Source organism: Perca flavescens, chromosome 10 (genome assembly GCF_004354835.1).
Source record: "Perca flavescens isolate YP-PL-M2 chromosome 10, PFLA_1.0, whole genome shotgun sequence".
Lineage (NCBI taxonomy): Eukaryota > Metazoa > Chordata > Actinopteri > Perciformes > Percidae > Perca > Perca flavescens.
The window spans coordinates 16,760,839-16,780,567 of NC_041340.1; the positions used below are offsets into that span (position 1 = coordinate 16,760,839).

At 41.3% G+C, this 19,729-nt stretch overlaps 1 protein-coding gene across 1 annotated transcript; it reads left to right on the top strand.

Moving 5' to 3' along the window:
• The first annotated feature begins 792 nt into the window (after nt 1-792).
• ehd1a (EH-domain containing 1a) lies at nt 793-17,005 on the top strand. Its single transcript, XM_028589677.1, has 6 exons — nt 793-1,608; nt 6,440-6,537; nt 12,610-12,851; nt 13,473-13,643; nt 15,313-15,477; nt 15,849-17,005. The coding sequence occupies exons 1-6, from the start codon at nt 1,220-1,222 to the stop codon at nt 16,380-16,382; spliced, it is 1,599 nt and encodes a 532-aa protein (XP_028445478.1). The 5' UTR covers nt 793-1,219; the 3' UTR covers nt 16,383-17,005.
• Nucleotides 17,006-19,729: the final 2,724 nt, after the last annotated feature.

Here is a 19,729-nt window from a genome sequence, read left to right on the forward strand (position 1 = left end):
AAATAATAGATCAAAGTCTAACCATAAAATAAAAAAAAAAAATAAAATATATATATATATATATATATATATATATATATATATATATATATATATATATATATATATATATACACACATCACCCAGTCTGACAGTCTGAGTAATACACAATAAAAGACCATATCTCTGTTCAATTATATATAACCATTTTAAATTATAACCAAAACCTCATGAATATGAAACCAAAAGTTACTGGAAGATTCACTGACATGAATGAATAAACGAATGACAGAATAACTGAATTCATCAATTAATGAATGCTTACATTTGAGTGTCCATATGCTGTATAGATAAAGACATAGTATATCAGATACAAACTTAACAAATGAAATGCTGTCGTACTGACATAATGGCACCATAAAATAAAGGAATAAAATTATATTTTCAATTCAGGGTAGAAAATTGTATTTGTGAGAGGATGTTTGTGTGAAAACTAATAACTCATACATAGGTATTTATGCTTCTATAATAACAATCAAGTCAATTAATTTGTTTTATTCTGTTGATACCCACAAAACAAAAGAAAAAAAACTTTCTGCAGCAAAAAGCAAAAACTCCAAAACTAAAGAAATTGATACGAAAGAAAAAAATACAAACAACACTAAAAATAAATATATCATTATGGCCCTTTGGTGAGAGGAACATTTCCAATACAGACAACACTGATAAATTGGGGAATTTAAAGTTGGAAGCATAAAAATACCCCACCACTATATTGGCATCGATGACGCTTTTCTTGTGAAATATGGGTATTTCCGGTATCCGCTGCAAGCGTGTCAGCCTTCTTTTTGAGGGGTTCACTGACAGCTGGTTGCTAAGCGAGTTAGCCAACCGCAAAGAGAGCTAGCAGCGGTTATATACTGCCACGTTTCTGTAGTAGCCTATTAGACGAAATCTAGTTGCCTAACTATTTATGGTGGAGTGTAGTTGGCTATCTTACGTAAACCAACGCCAGCTGAAGAGGGAGTCCTCCCTGAATGACTGACTCGTAGTGTGTGGCTAGCTAGCGAAGAGGAGGGTGGGGACAAAACCTTTCAAGACCTCGCCCAGCCGTTGCTTCATTCCAGCAGGCAGCTAGCTACTCTCTTGACGGTGTGAGAGATCCACGCCACAAAACCAGACAATTATTAAAGGGGAGACTGACACAGTTGTGTCAACTAAGGGCAGAAATAAGTAATCATGTTCAGAAAAAACTTGAAGAAGGACCCCGAGCTGTTTCAGAACGTGTCGGAGGGGCTGCGGCGACTCTACCGGACCAAACTGTTCCCACTGGAGGACACGTATCGATTTCACGACTTCCACTCCCCTGCCCTCGAAGATGCCGACTTCGACAACAAGCCCATGGTCCTCCTTGTGGGTCAGTACTCCACCGGGAAGACCACCTTCATCCGGCACCTCATGGAACAGGACTTCCCCGGTATGCGCATTGGCCCCGAGCCGACAACTGACTCTTTCATCGCGGTGATGCACGGCGAGCAGGACGGGGTGATACCGGGTAATGCTCTGGTGGTCGACCCCAAGAAGCCCTTCCGCAAACTCAACGCCTTTGGCAACGCGTTTCTCAACAGGTAAAGCCAGTGCCAAGTTCCCAGACCACACTAAAGAGCTTACACTGAGTAATAATATAGCTAATACACTGAGATTATAGGAACTTAGCAGTTAGAGCTCTACAGTTATTAATTAATGTGGGATTGAAATGAATATGTCATGTTAATGAAATTATTCTTGAAATGTCATTAGTTCATACAAATGGATGTTGAGAACCGTGTCAAAGCAGCAGCACATCACCCATGATTTAAATGCCCTCCCGACATGTTCTTACATGTAAGCTATTACACAAGGAAATTCACAGTATTCTGTTCCCAGCCGTCTCAGAGCCAAGTGTGTGAGAGTTCTCCCTCTTTCATCATCTTGAGAAAATGCTGGTGTTTAGTGTCAATAGCTGTGTGGAAGAACCACTCTGTGTATAGCAAAGCAAAGGACAGGACAGGGCGGTGCTTTCCAACACCTGATCCCATTGACAAGCAAGTCCTTTCACTTTGGATCAAATCCTGCCAGTTAACATTGCACCTTGCCCTTCTTCAGGCACTTCTTACTTGAAGCACCTGACGGAACCACTGGTGACACATCGTTTTGTTCCAATGTCACAGCCTGGCCCCTTGAACATAGAAATAGTTGTGGGTGTTGCTAGGCAACAAGCTGACCTTGGCCTGCCCTAGGATGTAGGTGCCATAAGTTTCGTACCCCTTGGTCATATAAGTGTTACCTCATCAGTAGAAGCCGACAAGCCAACTCCCTTATTCACTACCTGTGTGTAGGCTTTATGAAATCTTATCACTAAGGTTTATAGCTTTTTGGTGTCCCTGTCTATCTTCTTGTAGTATTGTTTAATTGAGTCAGCAGGTGTTTCACTGAGACATTCAGCTCATTGGCGTTTGAGCCACATGCCTGATGAACCAGTGGGTCTAAGAAAACCCCCAGAGGACTTCCAAACATTTTTTGAATCACTCGGTGACACGTATTCCTGGTATTCAGCCTGATGTCAAAGTCTGATGTAAAAACGTCCTCATGGCAAAAACTCACATGACTCAGAAGTATTGCATAGGTGGGGCTTTCACTCATTAATGCAAGATGAACATTTGGAAATTATAGAAAACAGCAAAAGTGAAAGTTCAGAGTGTGAGCTGAGACTGCACTAGCCAGGTACTGTGAGTCAGAGCCAGCATGACGATGCTTGGGGAAAACATCTTAATCCAATCTATTGTTTGTGGATTTGTGATGACATCTGATTGTAGATGTGTCACTTCCTGTAAAGGATGTGGGTATATCCCTTCTCTTTTCAGTGGCCAGTGTGGTGGTGTGACCCTGCAAAGGAAAGGAAAAGCCAGCCAAACAGATGGACAAATAATACACAAATGACTAACTTGTCATGATTGTATTGCCCTTTTAGCTTCAGAGTATCAGTCGGGTTGTCTAGCCATATTTTGTATTAGTGAAAACACTCTAGTTGACACTTCCCCAGATGTTCGGCCTATTTGCCTATTGTCCCTTCCCTCAATTATGTGGAGTGTTTGCTTTATCTTGCATGAGTGCAAGCTTCTGGCAAACCGCATCAGTCAAACTCATTTCAAGCATTTCAGATAATACTTTTAAAAGAGTGGGGGGTGTTAGACCTCACGGGCCTTGATTGACTCCTCTGGAGTTTATTACAGACTTGAGGGGAAACCAGATAAGATTGTGTACAAACAAAGGCTATTTTCCATTGTAGCATCATTTGTCAAACTGTTGGACACAATCCTGTGATATCATGGGACTTGTGGTTCTCACTGAATTCAGGCTTGAGTGGTCATTCATTTGCTTAGGGAAAACTCACATGATCATACATTACAGAATATGTGTGTTTATGACCATAGCAGGTGCATGACCTGTTTGAACAGCTCTGTGTATGTGTAGGCCAAATACATAATTATTAAGTTGTGATGGCACACAGCCCAAAGCAGGCCTACAGTTGATAAAAAAAGTCTGTTAAGAACCAGATCAAGACAAACATTTGGATCTGGGCTGCCTTTGGCTCAGACTGGGCCAGTTTTCAACTTTCCTTTTGAGAAGGCCAAAATTATTTGGATTGGCCTTTAGCTGTTGGTTGACTGACTGAATGTTTTTTTTTTTTTCTCATAGAAGTATTAGGTAGATAAAGATATCAAGGATCAGTTTGTTAATTGACAGATTTTAAGGTGGAGGAGAAAATACCATGTCAGGGGAGCACACAAGGCCTTGCTCAGCATTACGGCAGTTTCACAGTGTAACCTAGCTCTTTAACCATAGTCCTTTTAACCTGCAGATTAGCCTTTAACTACCAGCCTCAGATAGGACTTACCCCTCGATATAATCAGTTATTTATGAAGAGAGTAAACAGAAATCAGTCATGTGATCCACACACCTACAGTTTGCTCTCGGATTTGGCAAACCCTAAAAGCTAGTAGCTGGTGTCCTCTACTAGCTTGCCAGTCTTTTGACAGTTTTCCCACTATTCTTACTCACTATTTTTTGAAGCAGTCTAGTTTCAGATTGTGCAATGATTTGTACTAAATCGTAATGTTTCTGTAAAAGTAGCCTAACTCCGGATAGACCTGCATATTTTTTAGCTTCTGCTTCCTTAGTTAAAATACCTCTGCAGTCAGAGGGCCTCCGTGTGTTTGTGCTCTCTGTAAGCCATTAGTCAGTAAAACCTGAGTCAGCAAAGTTTAAGTTCCGCACTGGCCCACCCTGGCCAACACTGTCCCGCTCCGTCCTGTCCTGCTCATGGCCTTTCATTCCAGGACACTGACTCTGCAGTTTACACAGATAGGGGTTGACACATGCACAGCCTTACAGAGCACATAGCAAACAAATACAAATGAGGCCAGATGTGTAGATATAGATTATGATATATAAATAATTTACAACACACACACACACACACACACACACACACACACACACACACACACACACACACACATATACACACATACACACAAGATATTAGAGGAAGCAAACGGAATAGTGACACAGTTGTAACCTCCCTGTCCACATCCCTAGTGACAGCTGCCCTATTTCCTCTTCTCTATGGGAAGTTGAGCTTAAGATTTGAGGGAAGGTCCTAGGTCAGGAGGTGGGGCAAGAGAGGAAGACTCTTTTTCATCAGCCTGAGCCAGACCCCCATAACATGAGAGGTCTGATGTGGAGTATTAACCCAGGCCTTCATGACAGGCCTTACAGAGAAGATGGGTTTCTCACTTTCTAGAAACATAATTGAACAGCGAAGGATCTCAGATAGTTTAAAGCTGCCGGGCCCCCGTCCCTGGTAGCGTTTACTGTTTCTAAGAATTCCAGCTCTAGTTCATCAGAGCATTTTTTCCTACAAGCTCTGTGTGGAAAATGTCCGGATAGATGGTTAAATGGAAAACCTGTGGATATCATACGACATTAGCTATGAGAGGAAGTGGAAAGACCTGCATGTTTGTTATCTTTGGCAAACACTGTTATTGTAATGTTATAGCATGCATAGGATCTCTATGCAACTCTCATATGTCTTTGTCCTTGGTGTGTGTGTGTGTGTGTGTGTGTGTGTGTGTGTGTGTGTGTGTGTGTGTGTGTGTGTGTGTGTGTGTGTGTGTGTGTGTGTGTGTGTGTGTGTGTGTGTGTGTGTGTGTGTGTGTGTGTGTGTGTGTGTGTGTGTGTGTGTGTGTGTGTGTGTGTGTGTGTGTGTGTGTGTGTGTGTGTGTGTGTGTGTGTGTGGAATGTGTGTGTGTGTGTGTGTGTGTGTGTGTGTGTGTGTGTGTGTGTGTGTGTGTGTGTGTGTGTGTGTGTGTGTGTGTGTGTGTGTGTGTGTCCCAGGAATGTAAAAGCATGGTTCTCCTGGTCTTGTGCCTCTGAGCTCATGTTGTGAGAATCAGTTCAGAAGGAGGGAAAGGGCAGCAGAGCGAGGAGTAGTACTTTGAGCCGTGGGTGTCATAACAATCCCCTTCTTTATTCTGAGTGGGACACCATATCTTTATGCAAAACCACTCATCCTCTAACACTCCATAGTGTGTATATCTGTCTGTGTTTATGTGAGTGTGTGTGCCTTGGCTTGATTTTTGTTGGAGAGCAGCACTCCCCTTTAAAGTTTAAACCCCAGTGTCCCAGTTTAAAGGAGACCATTGTGTGGTGTATTATGTTGCGTTGGGAATGACTCAGGCCTACAATTTGGAACTTATAATGTATTGTCCCACTGTTTCCCTAACATTCATACATCAATGGTAACCTCCTACAAGCAGCTCCCTCGCTGTTTTGAAAAATCAGAATGATGTAGTCTCACTGTTTTTGCTGAAGAAAAAAACTAAGATCCAAAGATCAAGAGTGTCAACTACAGCTGAAACAATTAATTGATTAATCAATTAGATGACCAACAGAAAATGGCCCGAACTATTTGAAGATGTCCCCCTGGACAGACCAAATTATGCATAACTAATCTAGAAATCAATAGGCAGTTGAATCAATAATTAGAATTGTTAGTTTCAGTTTGCAGCCCTATTGTCAAGGTTGAACCAAACACCAGGCATAACATGTGCTGTGTGGAAAAACTCTGGTACTTTTCCATTATGTTAAAATCCACCCACTCCTGCTTTGTGTTTTAGTGTGTCTTTTTCAGTAAGGGTATTCCACGAATGTTAGTGCCTCATAGCATGAAGGTTGCAGAATAATGTCTGTTTAATGTCAAGCTTATGTATAAACATTCTCACCCTACTTGTTTTTTGTGTCTCTCCCACCCTCCCTCTCTACCCCTATGCCTCTCTTTCTATTCTCTTTTACTTTCTTTTTCTCCCCTCTGTGCCCTGCACTGTCCGCTCTCTCAATACTGTATTTTCTTGGCAGGTTCATGTGTGCCCAGATGCCTAACCCCGTCCTGGAGAGTATCAGTATCATCGATACTCCTGGAATCCTGTCCGGAGAGAAACAGAGGATAAGCAGAGGTCTGGCTGACATAAATACTCACACTTTGCTCACTAGTACTACTGCTGTTTAACAGAGCCACACCCTCTCTTCTCTAAAACTCTGAAATACTGTAATTGCATTATGCACAATGAACCCAGAGGAAGTCACGAGTTCAAATATGAAAAGGAAACCTGCTACATACCCGACCTACATACTCTTCCTTTCCCTAAGTCTCGCTCTGGTATTTCTTTTTGGCATGCGCTACACAAAGTCAACTCTCTAGCTCATAGTGCTCTCCAACCTGTATTTAACTCTTAAAGCCCTCCGGTCAAAGCCTAACCAAACAGGTCATGTCAATCTGTTGGAGGCCTTCACAGCTTGATGGTAGCAAGGAGAGGAAGCAAACTACTGTGAAGTTAATTTCCTCTATCTGTGGTTTTGTAAGTCACTATTCTCTTTCACATCCTTCCCTCTTTTTTGTTTATCTTTCTTTTTGTTTTCAGATGGGCCTGTAGCCAGGTTTATATTAAAAGATAGAATTAACAACAATCAAAATGATTTCCTCTATGCAGCTGTGTACCCTCTCTATTTGTCCTGTGCTGTATCATTTATCACTTTATATCTGAGTCATTTCCCTGTGCTCTGTGAAGATAAATCATTTTATATTTTTATCTAATTGTCCATGTGCTGTAGCAATTCTGTGACCAACAGGGTCACTTCAGAATTGCCACATAAACAGTTTTCCTTTTACTTTTGATGATCCTACATAACTCAAGCAGAGATAACAGTGCAACTGAACACAGCTACAGCCTTATCTACCTGATTTTAAACCGTTTTAAGAGGAAGCACACATACATACGTCTTTTGTGTACTCTAGGGAAAGGATGTGGAGTTAAATGGCAAACCTAGCAGAGAGTTTCCCAAGACTGCCCTCCTCCCACTACTACTGCCCCAGAGAGCAGTTACACAGTCAATAAATCTGCTCTTTATTATTGAGTTGGATTTCCTATGACACACAGCACGAAGGAAAAGAGAGAAAATATTAAGACATAGAGTTTAAATGACAGTCAATCAACAGATTGATTCATCATTTTAAAGTGCTCATATTATGATCATTTTCAGGTTCATACTTGTATTTAGAGGTTGTACCAGAATAGGGTTATGTGGTTTAATTTTCAGAAAACACCATATATTTGTCGTACTGCAAACTGCTGCAGCTCCTCTTTTCACCCTGTGTGTTGAGCTCTCTGTTTTAGCTACAGAGTGAGATATCTCACTTCTGTTCCATCTTTGTTGGGAGTCACACATGCGCAGTAAGTACTGCTAGCTTGTTAGTTGCAGAGCACGAGGGAGTGCCATGCTAGCAGCTAGGTGAGCATTATAACGATAGAACAATAGAGCTGTTTGGAGCAGTTTGTGAACTGTGTTTTCTGTTAGAGCTGGTAAATCCCTTTGGGTTGGACTTTGGGCTTTTTCACTTTGTAAACCTATAATGTGCACAAAAAGATATATAACACAATAAAGGAAAGGGAAAAGCCAAAAAGCATAATATGAGGCATTTTTCAGGCAGAAGTGCCAAACATATTTTGGTTATAGTTTCTCCATATGAGGATTTGCTGCTTTACTCTAGTATCTGTTTTTTGGACTGTTGGAAGCACACAATAAGCAATTTGAAGACCTTACTTTGGGTATTTGTCACTGCTTTCTGACATTTCTTATATCAGACGAATCATAATTTAATAGAATACGGAGGGTTGGCAAAGACACTGAAAAGGCCAAACGAGCAACTGTAAACATACAAGCATAAACGTGTGCCATCTGAAAAGAAACTAAAGCAAGTGTCAGTATGAATGAAAAAACTGTCTCCTGTCGAGTTGACCCCATCCAAAAAGAGGAGGAGCAGACGAAATCTGATACCTCATTCCTCAGTTTTGTTTCTATACATACATACTTATACATTTGAGAACAGAACAGAACAGAACAGACAGACAGACACACACACACACACACACACACACACACACACACACACACACACACACACACACACACACACACACACACACACACACACACACACACACACACACACACATATACACGTTATCCTCTTAACTGTTTCTATATAAACAAAGATACAATACTGTACTACCCAGACATACTGTACTCGCTGTGTCATATATAAACAGGACTGATTGGATTGTGTAGCTGAAGTGTGACGGGCATGTGTTGGTGCCGGTACAGCCAGCTTTACGTTAAACAATGAAATTGTGTTGTCGCTGTTGGACGCTTTGTCATTGCATAATGCTTTTTTATTATTATGGAATCATTTTTGATGAGGTCAGCAAGTGTGGTTCAGAGCTTGTACTTTAGTTAACCATAAAGTGTCGAAACCCATAACGAAACTGTGATTTTGCAGAACTGGTTGGCGGCTTTCCCATAGTTGCTGCTGATGACTTGACATGGATAGTGGCACGTTTAATGCAATTTAACAAATTTAGCTGACAGAAAATAAGGATTTGTCTTTGTGGCATTAACATATCCCTGTAGCTTTGGTTTAAGGTTTAGTTTGACATGATGGGAAACACGCTTATTCACCTTTTTCAATTCGAGTTAGATTACAAGAGAAATACCACTCATGTCTGTATGCTAAATATGAAGCTACTGCCAGAGACAGTTACTTAGTAGAAAGGCTGAAAACAGGAGGAAAACAGCTAGTATACTATGTATAAAAACTGAAACAACAAGTTGTGTTTTTACATGCGGGACTACTCCTTTTAGAGCTGAAACTATTGGACATTTAATTGGCAACTATTTAGACAGAGTTTAAGTCATTTTTCAAGCAAATATTCCAAAACGTTGATGGTTTCAGCCTCTTATATTTCTTGCTTTTAATTGTCTTACATTATCGTTGGTCAAAAACAATGTGAAGTGGTCACTTTGTCCATCCATCCATCCATCCATCTTCGTCCGCTTATCCGGTGTCGGGTCCGGGGGGAGCAGCTCCAGCAGGGGACCCCAAACTTCCCTTTCCCGAGCAACATTAACCAGCTCCGACTGGGGGATCCCGAGGCGTTCCCAGGCCAGGTTGGAGATATAATCCCTCCACCTAGTCCTGGGTCTTCCCCGAGGCCTCCTCCCAGCTGGACGTGCCTGGAACACCTCCCTAGGGAGGCGCCCAGGGGGCATCCTTACCAGATGCCCGAACCACCTCAACTGGCTCCTTTCGACGCGAAGGACAGAGATTGGATGGCCCTGAGAAGAGACCCCCTCACCCCATACTCCCGCAGAACGTCCCACAGTATCTCCCGGGGGACCAGGTCATGCGCCTTTCCCAGATCCACAAAACACATGTAGACCGGTTGGGCATACTCCCAGGCTCCCTCCAGGATCCTTGCAAGAGTGAAGAGCTGGTCCGTTGTTCCACGACCAGGACGGAATCCGCATTGTTCCTCTTCAATCTGAGGTTCGACTGAGGTGGTCACTTTGTGCTCTGGGAAACTGAGATGGACATTTTTCACTATTACTTTTTACCTTTTTCTAGACCAAACAATTAATTGAAAATGGATTACAGGTTAAAATAGATGCAGCCCTAATTTATTTTTACAGTTAGGTTTATGTATGGATTAAACAAACAAGATATGCATGTTAATCAGTGTGCTTTTGAGGTGGTGGTGGTAGGTGGATTTTGTTGCCCTTGGACAAAGCTAGCTGTTTCCCTCTATCTCCAGCCTTTATGCTAAGCTAAGCTTAACTAACCAACCCCTCGCTGTAGCTTCATATTTACTGTGCCGACATGATAGTGGTATTAATCGTCTGATCTAACTCTCAGCAAGAAAGTGAGTGTGTTTCCCAAAATGCCAAACTAGTATTTAATTATACTCTAGATTTGAATGATAATGTGTTTTCTAATATAAACAGATTTTAGACAAGTAATTCTACAGCCAGGTCTTCTCCCATTTCTCTGCTCTCTGTCCGTGATTGGCACATATTTATGAGGCCTGCCTGAGTGCATGGGTGTATCCCTACATGTCTATACACATAGTAGAGGCACAGTCATTGCCGATGCTATGTGCTATAAGTAAATCTAAGCTTGAGCAGCTGTCTCTCTGATTCCCTGACACGTGTTTCAAAACCAGACTTGAGAAAGAATGAACAAATGTCCTCGGCTGGCTCCCAAAGGGATCGTGGACTTTAAATATTCCCCTTTCATCCCCCTCTACTTTCACATGTCGTCATACACGCAAACAGGCACAAGCTCCTTTTTAGTTGAAGGGGTTTTCCTGCATCCATCTCTTTCTACATCTGTGTTTTTCTTTTACTTTCACTCTCCTTTTTTTATCTATATCGCAGTCTCTCATTCTGTCCATCTACTGTATCTCTCTGTCTCTCTTTTGTATACATGTGCTCAGACACACAAAAGCCAGCTATGTTGGAGTGCATGTGCAGCAGATTTACCCCTGATTGTGCGACAGCCGAGATGAGCTTTTAGAGCAACTGCATTCTTCTCTGATCAGATGACACATGGACTAATCGGAACCATAATTCTCTCTTCCTTCCTCCCTCCCTCCTCGGCTCCTCGAGGCAAAAGAAAGCTCAGTGGAAAAAGGCCTTGGTTCTTAGATAACCAAAGGAAGTAAATAGTTCTTCCTTTTTTGTTATTTCAATAATATCATGCTTGTTTCAAATAAGGCACATTGCTGAAAACTGTCCCTGATAAAGGTCATTTCATTCCTAATACAACTTAGATTTTCCAAAAAGGACTTAAATATGTTCAAACTGTCTTTACCTTCATATGCCTCTCGTGCTATCTCAGTAAAGCTGGTTAATAGGTAACCAGGGGAAACAGTCCTGTCTCTTTAAAGCCCTTATCTAAACATTACTGGATCAACAAGACATGGAATATGAATGAATGAAACCTGCGCCAACACACAATTTATTGACTGATTGGAGCCATTGAGCTCTTTGTCATGTTAAACTCTTGTATTTCTCCACACCAGTATGCTATTTGTAAGCACAGTACTAGTGCAAAGGGTTAGGGTTAGCTTATGCTGACATGAGTGGGGAACACAAGACCATGACAATCTATATAAGTTAGTACACATGCTGGCAGGCTACCTCAGTGTCCATACCCCTCCGTACCCAACGGTTTTGACTGGGTCTGTAACAGTTCTGATAAACTATAACGGCTCTGAATTGAATCTCACTCCGTTGATTATCAAACCAGTTTATTAAACCAACAACACATAATATAAGGAGATTTTATATTGAATATTCTTTACAAGAATGCTGCAGTATTAGCCTAAGATATCCATGAACCCTGTGCAGTAATCTGTGTTAAGTAAACCAGAAGTATAACATGTAAAACCCGAATTATAAATCAAAGAAATGTCCGACAACAAAGAAACGGAGTAGTTGACATGATGTGCAATATATATATATATATATATATATATATATATATATATATATATATATATATATATATATATATATATATATATATATATATATATATATATATATATATATATATATATAAGGGCTGTCCTCGACTAAAGAAATTCTTAGTCGACTAACACTTATACGATTTATTCGACTAATCGATTAGTTGATTTAATTGACAGAGCTGTGCGCTTTGAGAGGTGGTTAAGAAAGACTAGAAAAGCACAATATAAATGTCGTTAATTAACCATCTGTAAAACTGAGTTCTAGACGCAGCACAGCACCACACTTTTGGAGCGAGGAGGAAACCAATTTCTTTATTAGTGTGGTGAAAACCATGAATATGTCTTTTGTTGACTGCAGAAATTACAGAGATAGTGAGATTTATGAGAAGGTGACCGAAAAGTTATTGCGTCTTAAGGTTATCCGTACGTCCAGACGCTGTTTACATCGGGATATTGCCAATTGATTACAAATTCCATGTATACAGGAGTAACTCTCTCTGCTCACTCATGTAAACGGGTTATTCCGAATGTTTCAGAAACCCGAATAGTGACCTTAACCCGACCATAACCTGAAAATTGACAGCTTGTAAACGTAGTCAGTGTCTGTGCAGATCCCATTTTAACCACTAACCATTTTATCTTCTCCTTTTCTCTCTCCAGGTTACGACTTTGCCGCGGTGCTGGAGTGGTTTGCAGAGCGCGTGGACCGCATTATCCTCCTGTTTGACGCCCACAAGCTGGACATCTCGGACGAGTTCTCCGAGGTGATCCGAGCTCTGAAAAACCACGAGGACAAAATGCGTGTGGTGCTGAACAAGGCGGACCAGATCAGCACTCAGCAGCTGATGAGGGTCTACGGAGCGCTGATGTGGTCTTTGGGAAAAATCATCAACACGCCGGAGGTACAAAGCATTAGTTTTTCACGTGTGCTTTTTGTCAAAAATCCACAAATTTATTTGATTGGGAAAACATTTCAATCTCAGTTGGATCTGGGAATGAAATGTAAATGTTTTGAGGGAACATGTAGCTATTTTAGGTACGTCTGGACAGAGGTTAGGTGACGGTGATTGAACAGCTAATGTTCTCAGTTTGTCGTTGTAACAAAAGCGGCAATAAAAAAAGTTGTGCTACCTGATATCGTGTGACCCAGCTGACTGTTCAGTTAATATTTGATCCGGGGCCATATTCATAAACCGATCCCAGAGAAACCTTTGGAACATGTGGAGAATTATTCATTGACTTTGAGCTTCTCTAAAGGATGTGAACCCCCGAGCACATACGCTTAAAACTTTTATTGTTGCTTCATTGTCAACCTCACAGTCCTGTATTGCATTATTTCATATCCTGTATGTCTATTTTGAGTATGCAAATTTATTTTTGTGTCTGTTTTAAACTTTCTAGCCAGATTGCGGTGTCATGTATGTGACTTGTGAAATATTTTCCTCTTGTGTGGGTAGTAAAGTGTAACCTGATGATCAGTGGAGGTTATTGGAGGTTAACTCATTAAACTAACTTGATTCCAGGTTGTGCGTGTGTACATTGGGTCGTTCTGGGCCCAGCCCCTGTTGGTCCCAGACAACAGGAAGCTGTTTGAGGCAGAGGAGCAGGACCTGTTCTTAGATATCCAGTCGTTGCCACGTAACGCCGCTCTACGCAAACTCAATGACCTCATCAAACGAGCACGCCTTGCCAAGGTCAGTATAAACAAGACGACAGACAGACATTGCCATCCCTAGTGCAGTGCAGCTAGAGTGGATAGAAAACCCCTGATTTTAAAAAGCTGCGTCAACCCATCTTATTACCCTCTGTCCTCAGTCCCCAAAAGAGAGGGATCCTGTTTTATGCAACTTTGGTGTTTTCTTAACTAACCAAAGGCAGAAGTTAGTACAAGTATGTCTGAAGATTACAGTAATTTGATAAACCAGAAGAGAAGAGGGATTATTTATTTCTGCTTCTAGTCTATATGTATATATGAAAACATTCACAACTTAAAAAAACCCATGAAACAACACATGGAAATATTACAAAAAGTTTGATTGTTAAAATTGCATCTACATCTATTTCTTCTGCCTCATGAAAAATCCAGCATCTATAAATACACAAAACATTTTTTTCTTTTTTAAAGGTGCCCTGCCACACAAAACCGTTTTACTTGCATTTTTTGAAATATGTTAGGTCCATATGTGTTTGTCGTGAATGTGAAAATGAACTGCTACCTCCTCTGTCATCTCTAGCCACTGAAAAGAAATAAGCGGAGAAATCAGGCCAATTACAAAAGCTGGTCAGTGTGACGTGGTGTTGCCTGAGCTCATTACTATTCATGAGCTCGGCCAGTTGCGCTGGGTACAGGATGCTGATAGCCAGGCTCTCATTGGCTAGCTGTTAGCCAATCAGAGTCAAGCAGCTTAGCTCGTTGAATATTAATGAGAACTGGCACAAATCGAGCTGAGTCTTCCTGCAGGCTTTCTATACCACGCTAGAATGGCTTGAAACAAGGTAACCAAGGCATTTTTTCCACAGAAAAATGTTAGAGTCCATTGTAGAACTTCAGACATTACCACAAAGTAATGAAATATGTGTAGCGGGGCACCTTTTTAAAAGTTTTAACTGCTGGACACAAGATGTCTCCTACTTCACTCAGTCATCATTCTTGTGTTTGTGTTCTGGAGGTTTAAATTTTCCACCTCACAATTGCATACTGGACCATGTTTGGCTTCCAGACTAGCTGTGTTAGTTAGCTGTTTAACACGTGTTAAACTTAGATTAGTACAGAGAACTGTCTTCCTTCAGCATATGAATGTGCAGGGATGCAAACAACTCGCTTGTCAGCAAATGTCGCTTTTTCCACGTCATTTTGGGTGACTTGTATACCATATGCATACATTGCTATACTGTAGGTACATTTAAAAAAATTCCACAAAAAATATAACCAAATTGCTCTGCTGCACTGTGTTCTGCACTCTGACTTTGGGTAGCTCTCTCTTTTTTTCATCATACATGTGTTTGCATCCCTGAATGTGTTTTGATTGGAGGGGGGTCTTAGTTTTCTTGATAGCATCAGAAAGCCTCGGAGTTAGATGTTCATTTTGTGATGATTTAACAGGGATTGCAGCCAGGTCTCTCTCACTGTACTTTATTACAGAGTAAACTCTCTATAGCATATGTTCCCTTGAACACCAAAGTCTCAGTTCATAATCAGTTCATTGACTAGTTCAAAACTAAATACACTCAACTTTTGCTTTGGAGAAATAACTAAAAATGATTAGAATACAGTATAAACAATCCAACCCCCCACAGTAATGACGAAAGCGCAGTTCATTAATCACCTAAATTAGTCTGTCCTATTTCTTTTATGGTGCGCAGGTACAGGCCTACATTATCAGCTCTCTGAAAAAGGACATGCCAAGTGTGTTTGGAAAGGAATCCAAGAAGAAGGAGCTGATAGCCAACCTGGGAGAAATCTACCATAAGATCGAGAAAGAGCACCAGATCTCACCTGGAGACTTCCCCAACCTCGCCAAGATGCAGGTGAGATTAAAGAAAAAGATCATTCCAGAGATGAATCCAGCCACCTACACAGTAGACCGATATGTACCATTCAGAGTTACATAAGCTACTTGATGCAATAACAACTTTGACTCTATTTCTGGCATGTTAAATAAAGTGTTAGAAACAAACGGTTCAGAGTAGAATGACCTTCCAACCTTTACTCTCTTCACATCTTTGCCCTTCTTTCCTGCTCTTGCCCTCCAGGATGGGCCAGTGCGGGGATGAGATTTATTTTTCCTGGTTTGTCAGGAAATCCTGCTTCTTGTATGCTACACCCATTGGTAGCCATTGAAGACTGATCTATTTCTATCACCAATTCCTGTTTTCTCTCAACCCCCTATTCCTTTCAGGAGCTGCTGAATGGCCAGGACTTCTCTAAGTTCGCAGCGCTGAAGCCAAAGCTGCTGGAGGCGGTGGAGGACATGCTCGCCAACGACATTGCACGTCTCATGGCGATGGTGCGCCAGGAAGAAGCCGCCATGCCCAGCCAGTCCGTCAAGGGTGGAGCCTTTGAGGGAACCATGAATGGTCCCTTTGGTCATGGCTATGGAGAGGGTGCCAGCGAAGGCATCGATGAGCTGGAGTGGGTGGTGGGTCGCGACAAGCCTACATATGATGAGATCTTCTACACCCTCTCGCCCATCAACGGCAAAGTGTCCGGCGCTGCAGCCAAGAAGGAGATGCTGAAGTCCAAGCTGCCCAACACGGTCCTGGGAAAAATCTGGAAGCTAGCAGACGTGGATAAAGATGGCCTCCTTGATGATGAGGAGTTCGCCCTGGCCAACCACCTGATCAAAGTGAAGCTGGAGGGTCATGAGTTGCCGCCCGCGCTGCCTGAACACCTGGTGCCACCGTCCAAACGCGGGACAGCCCTGGAGGCCTAGAGGAGGAGGAGGAGGAGGAGGAGGAGAAGGACGGGCAGCCTGGAGACCAGACATGTCAACGCTTTTGCATCATGTTTGGGACTCTTCAGACAAAAGTCCAACAACAAGCATGAACAGCATCATCCTCCATCAAGCTGTGAGTCTCCAGGCTTCCTGACACACCATGAGGAGGTATCGCTGTGATCGTTTCACCAGAGAGAGACTGGAGGGGTCAAGGGGGAGGGGGGAGGGCAGGGGAGGGTCCATCTTTGTGCATTAGGGAATAATATTTAGGTATCTGTTAGAAATAAATGAGTGAGGTTGATTTGCAAACGGATGAAAGGACATTACCGGATCATGAACTGATGGGTAGTTGGAAGTCGCATGATGGGGCTGAACATGAATTTGTGCATCCTGTGTAAAAGATGTCTTCTAAGTATACAGTCCATATTATTATATGTTGATCCAAAGAAATATAGTTTTCTTTTTCCATTTGGAGAGAGAAAGAGGAAATAAATAAAAACAGCTATTATAATTGTGTCATCTATATTTTTGTATTTCCTGACTGTTAACTTGGACTTTCCAAATGCTTCTCTTTTTTATTATTTTGCCAGGTAAATAAAAAGGAATACTGTATCGTCTGACTCGTGGTTATGTGGATTTTCATTGAATATTTGATACATAACATTGATTTAAGTTAATCAGATGTTTGATTCACAGAACAAACTCACTGGAAGGAAATTGGGGAAATCATTGTTTTGTGGATTTAATTTGTAGTCATTGGTCATATAGGGTCATGTCAAGGACGGTCACCCAGAGGTCATGAAGACACTGACTTTTTTATTTTGAAATGCCCCCATTTCGATAGTTTCAACGTAGTGCAGTGCCCTCTGTAGGACAGAAAGAGTTGTCAGCACTGCCACGGGACATATAAGGCCATTTGCCCATGACATAAGTCGCCTCTCACTGCATATTTGTGAGGGCAAATTGAAACCAGCAGTGGAGGCAGACACTTGAGACTTTCTCTGGAGCATTTTCAGGACACATGGAGACAATTTACACAACTAGAAATTCAGTCCATACTCAAGCAGACAAGCACAAATCAAAAAGAAAGACGGGTAGCTTTATTAAAGTCATATTGGGAGTCTGACTAGAGATGAAGCTGGCTGCTTATAACTTCGCTTTACATTCACTTCGTGAACTTGTACTATTATATAACCTGAGTTGGCAGGTGTGAATCTGCTCTCACTGGGTCTGTTTGAATAATTCAAATAGAATGTAGGTATAACAAAGGCAAATCAGATGCACCTCAATGTTTGTTAGTACATTTGAAGGAATTATGAATGTGAAACTTGTTCGTCAAGGCACCAGCAGCCAGGTGATTGATGCAAGGCCAAGAATTATATAAACACATTCCCATACTATATTTTTCACTGCATGTATGTTCACATCTGTGCCTTATTTTACATCTATCATCCTTAACATCACTTGGCCATTCTCCAATTTTTGTGACGAGAGCAGAACACCAATTCTCTGAGAAACACGGTGTAACATTTCATTTTCACGTTGCACTCAGAGTCATGCGTCTCTCCCTCATCGGCACACTTAGCCCTCAGTGGAGACTCATTGGTGTTCTACACACTGATTCACTAGATTATCAGTCAGTGTTGAATACGCATGATGCTCACCATCTTTTTTTTTTTCCGACTGGCAGATTTTTGATAAAGTCCAGAGGCGCTCTCTTGTGTCTTGATAAGTTATTACAGGTATTGTGTTTGGATAGACTCATATTAGGGCCATGTATGGTTGTGTCCTTTCTTATTTTTTTACTGGAGTGTCTCAGCCAAAATAGCAGTAGCACTTACAACAGCGGTTCCCAACCTCTTTCAGTTGTGACCCCTTAAAAATATAGTTTGGGTTCCCTTTTCGCAGGTTATGGCCACGAGTTGTAAGCAGTTAAATCAAAGCGGGATTTCCCTTCTTGGATTGTTTCATTTGAAGGATTTGTGAGGCCTCCAGAGGTGAAAATATCCAGCATTTTTGCAATTTCTTTTGAAAATAATGCATTATTTTGTATGAATCTGTACATCCCTTAATTTATCCTGTGTTCTTGATCTACAGGTTAGGATTCTGAACAAGACCAGACCATTGGTTATAAAACATGTAAGACAGACTTCTATGAAGAGCATAGTTAAAGATCAGAAGGATAAAATGGATCAAATAACAGCAATAAATATATCAAAATAAAAAATGTGAAAACAGATACACAATAAATTTAAAATCTTTACAATAAATTTGATTTTTATTATATATTATATTCCAACCAAAATAAATGGTTTAGAAACTCAGACATTCTTCTAAATCAGAGAGAAGAGGTACAGACTGAAGCATTTTATGTGTGGCATACATTTAAGAAAAAGAAGTTTCTTTTGGTTTCTGTCAAAATGATGTCTAAATGTTGTAAAGCACTGAGTGTCAGTTAATGTGGTGTAAATTGTATATAGTATTTTTCCAGCATTACTGTAGTTTACATAAACTTACAAGTGGCTGGATCTTAGGTTTGGTGTCTTAAAAACAAAAACTAAAGTGATGCATTGAAGTAACGTAATTTCTCTACTTGTAAAGTCAGATTCTAGACGACATAATCTATATTTACAGCATAATTCAACATTTCCAAAATTCCTACACTTTTTTGAATAGTGACTTCTGCATGTTTCCAATTGCTTTTTGTAAAATCTTGTGGAAATAACCTGCTGCAGACTTAGTTTTATTGAGCATTAGTAGGCCTACTGACATGCATTTGATAATTTACAGCTTGCAGTAGCTTCAGGGTTGTTCTGGAATGATAATATATTGACAGAGAGCTGCTTGAATACCCACATTTATGTGAAGTGACTGTACGTCCCTGTGTGTTTGGATAGCTGTCTCACTCCCCCCACTGTATATCTCTACTTTTACAGTGTTTCCTTTTTCCTGTCCGTTCGGACCTCACTATCTTCCCCTCCATCTCTTTTTCCCTCTTCCCTTCTTTTCTTCTACATGTTGACGGAGAGCAGCTTTTCCCTGTTTTGCTGCTTCTTTGTTTTTCATCTGTATTCCCTGTCACTCCACCCCAGACTCTTTCTCTTACCCCCTCTCTCTCAGTGTTTTGGGTCACATTTGTCACTTCTACATCTAAAAATACTCCCCCCTCACCCTCTGACACACTGACCCCTGCAGATAGTTGATTGTGCGAGGCTTATGACACAATCATGTGGAGGGAGTGCCGCTTCTGAGAGGCAGGTGAGGAATGAGGCACCCAGGGGCGTAACTATAGACAGTGCAGGCAGTGCAGTTGCACTGGGGTAGTAGCAATCTAAAAACTATTT

Excerpts from the sequence above, each read along its gene's own strand:
- ehd1a (XM_028589677.1), top strand. The coding sequence starts at position 1,220 with ATGTTCAGAAAAAACTTGAAGAAGGACCCCGAGCTGTTTCAGAACGTG. Across the intron at positions 1,609-6,439 it reads GGCAACGCGTTTCTCAACAG|GTTCATGTGTGCCCAGATGC; the intron begins GTAAAGCCAGTG and ends TTTTCTTGGCAG. Across the intron at positions 13,644-15,312 it reads AACGAGCACGCCTTGCCAAG|GTACAGGCCTACATTATCAG; the intron begins GTCAGTATAAAC and ends TATGGTGCGCAG.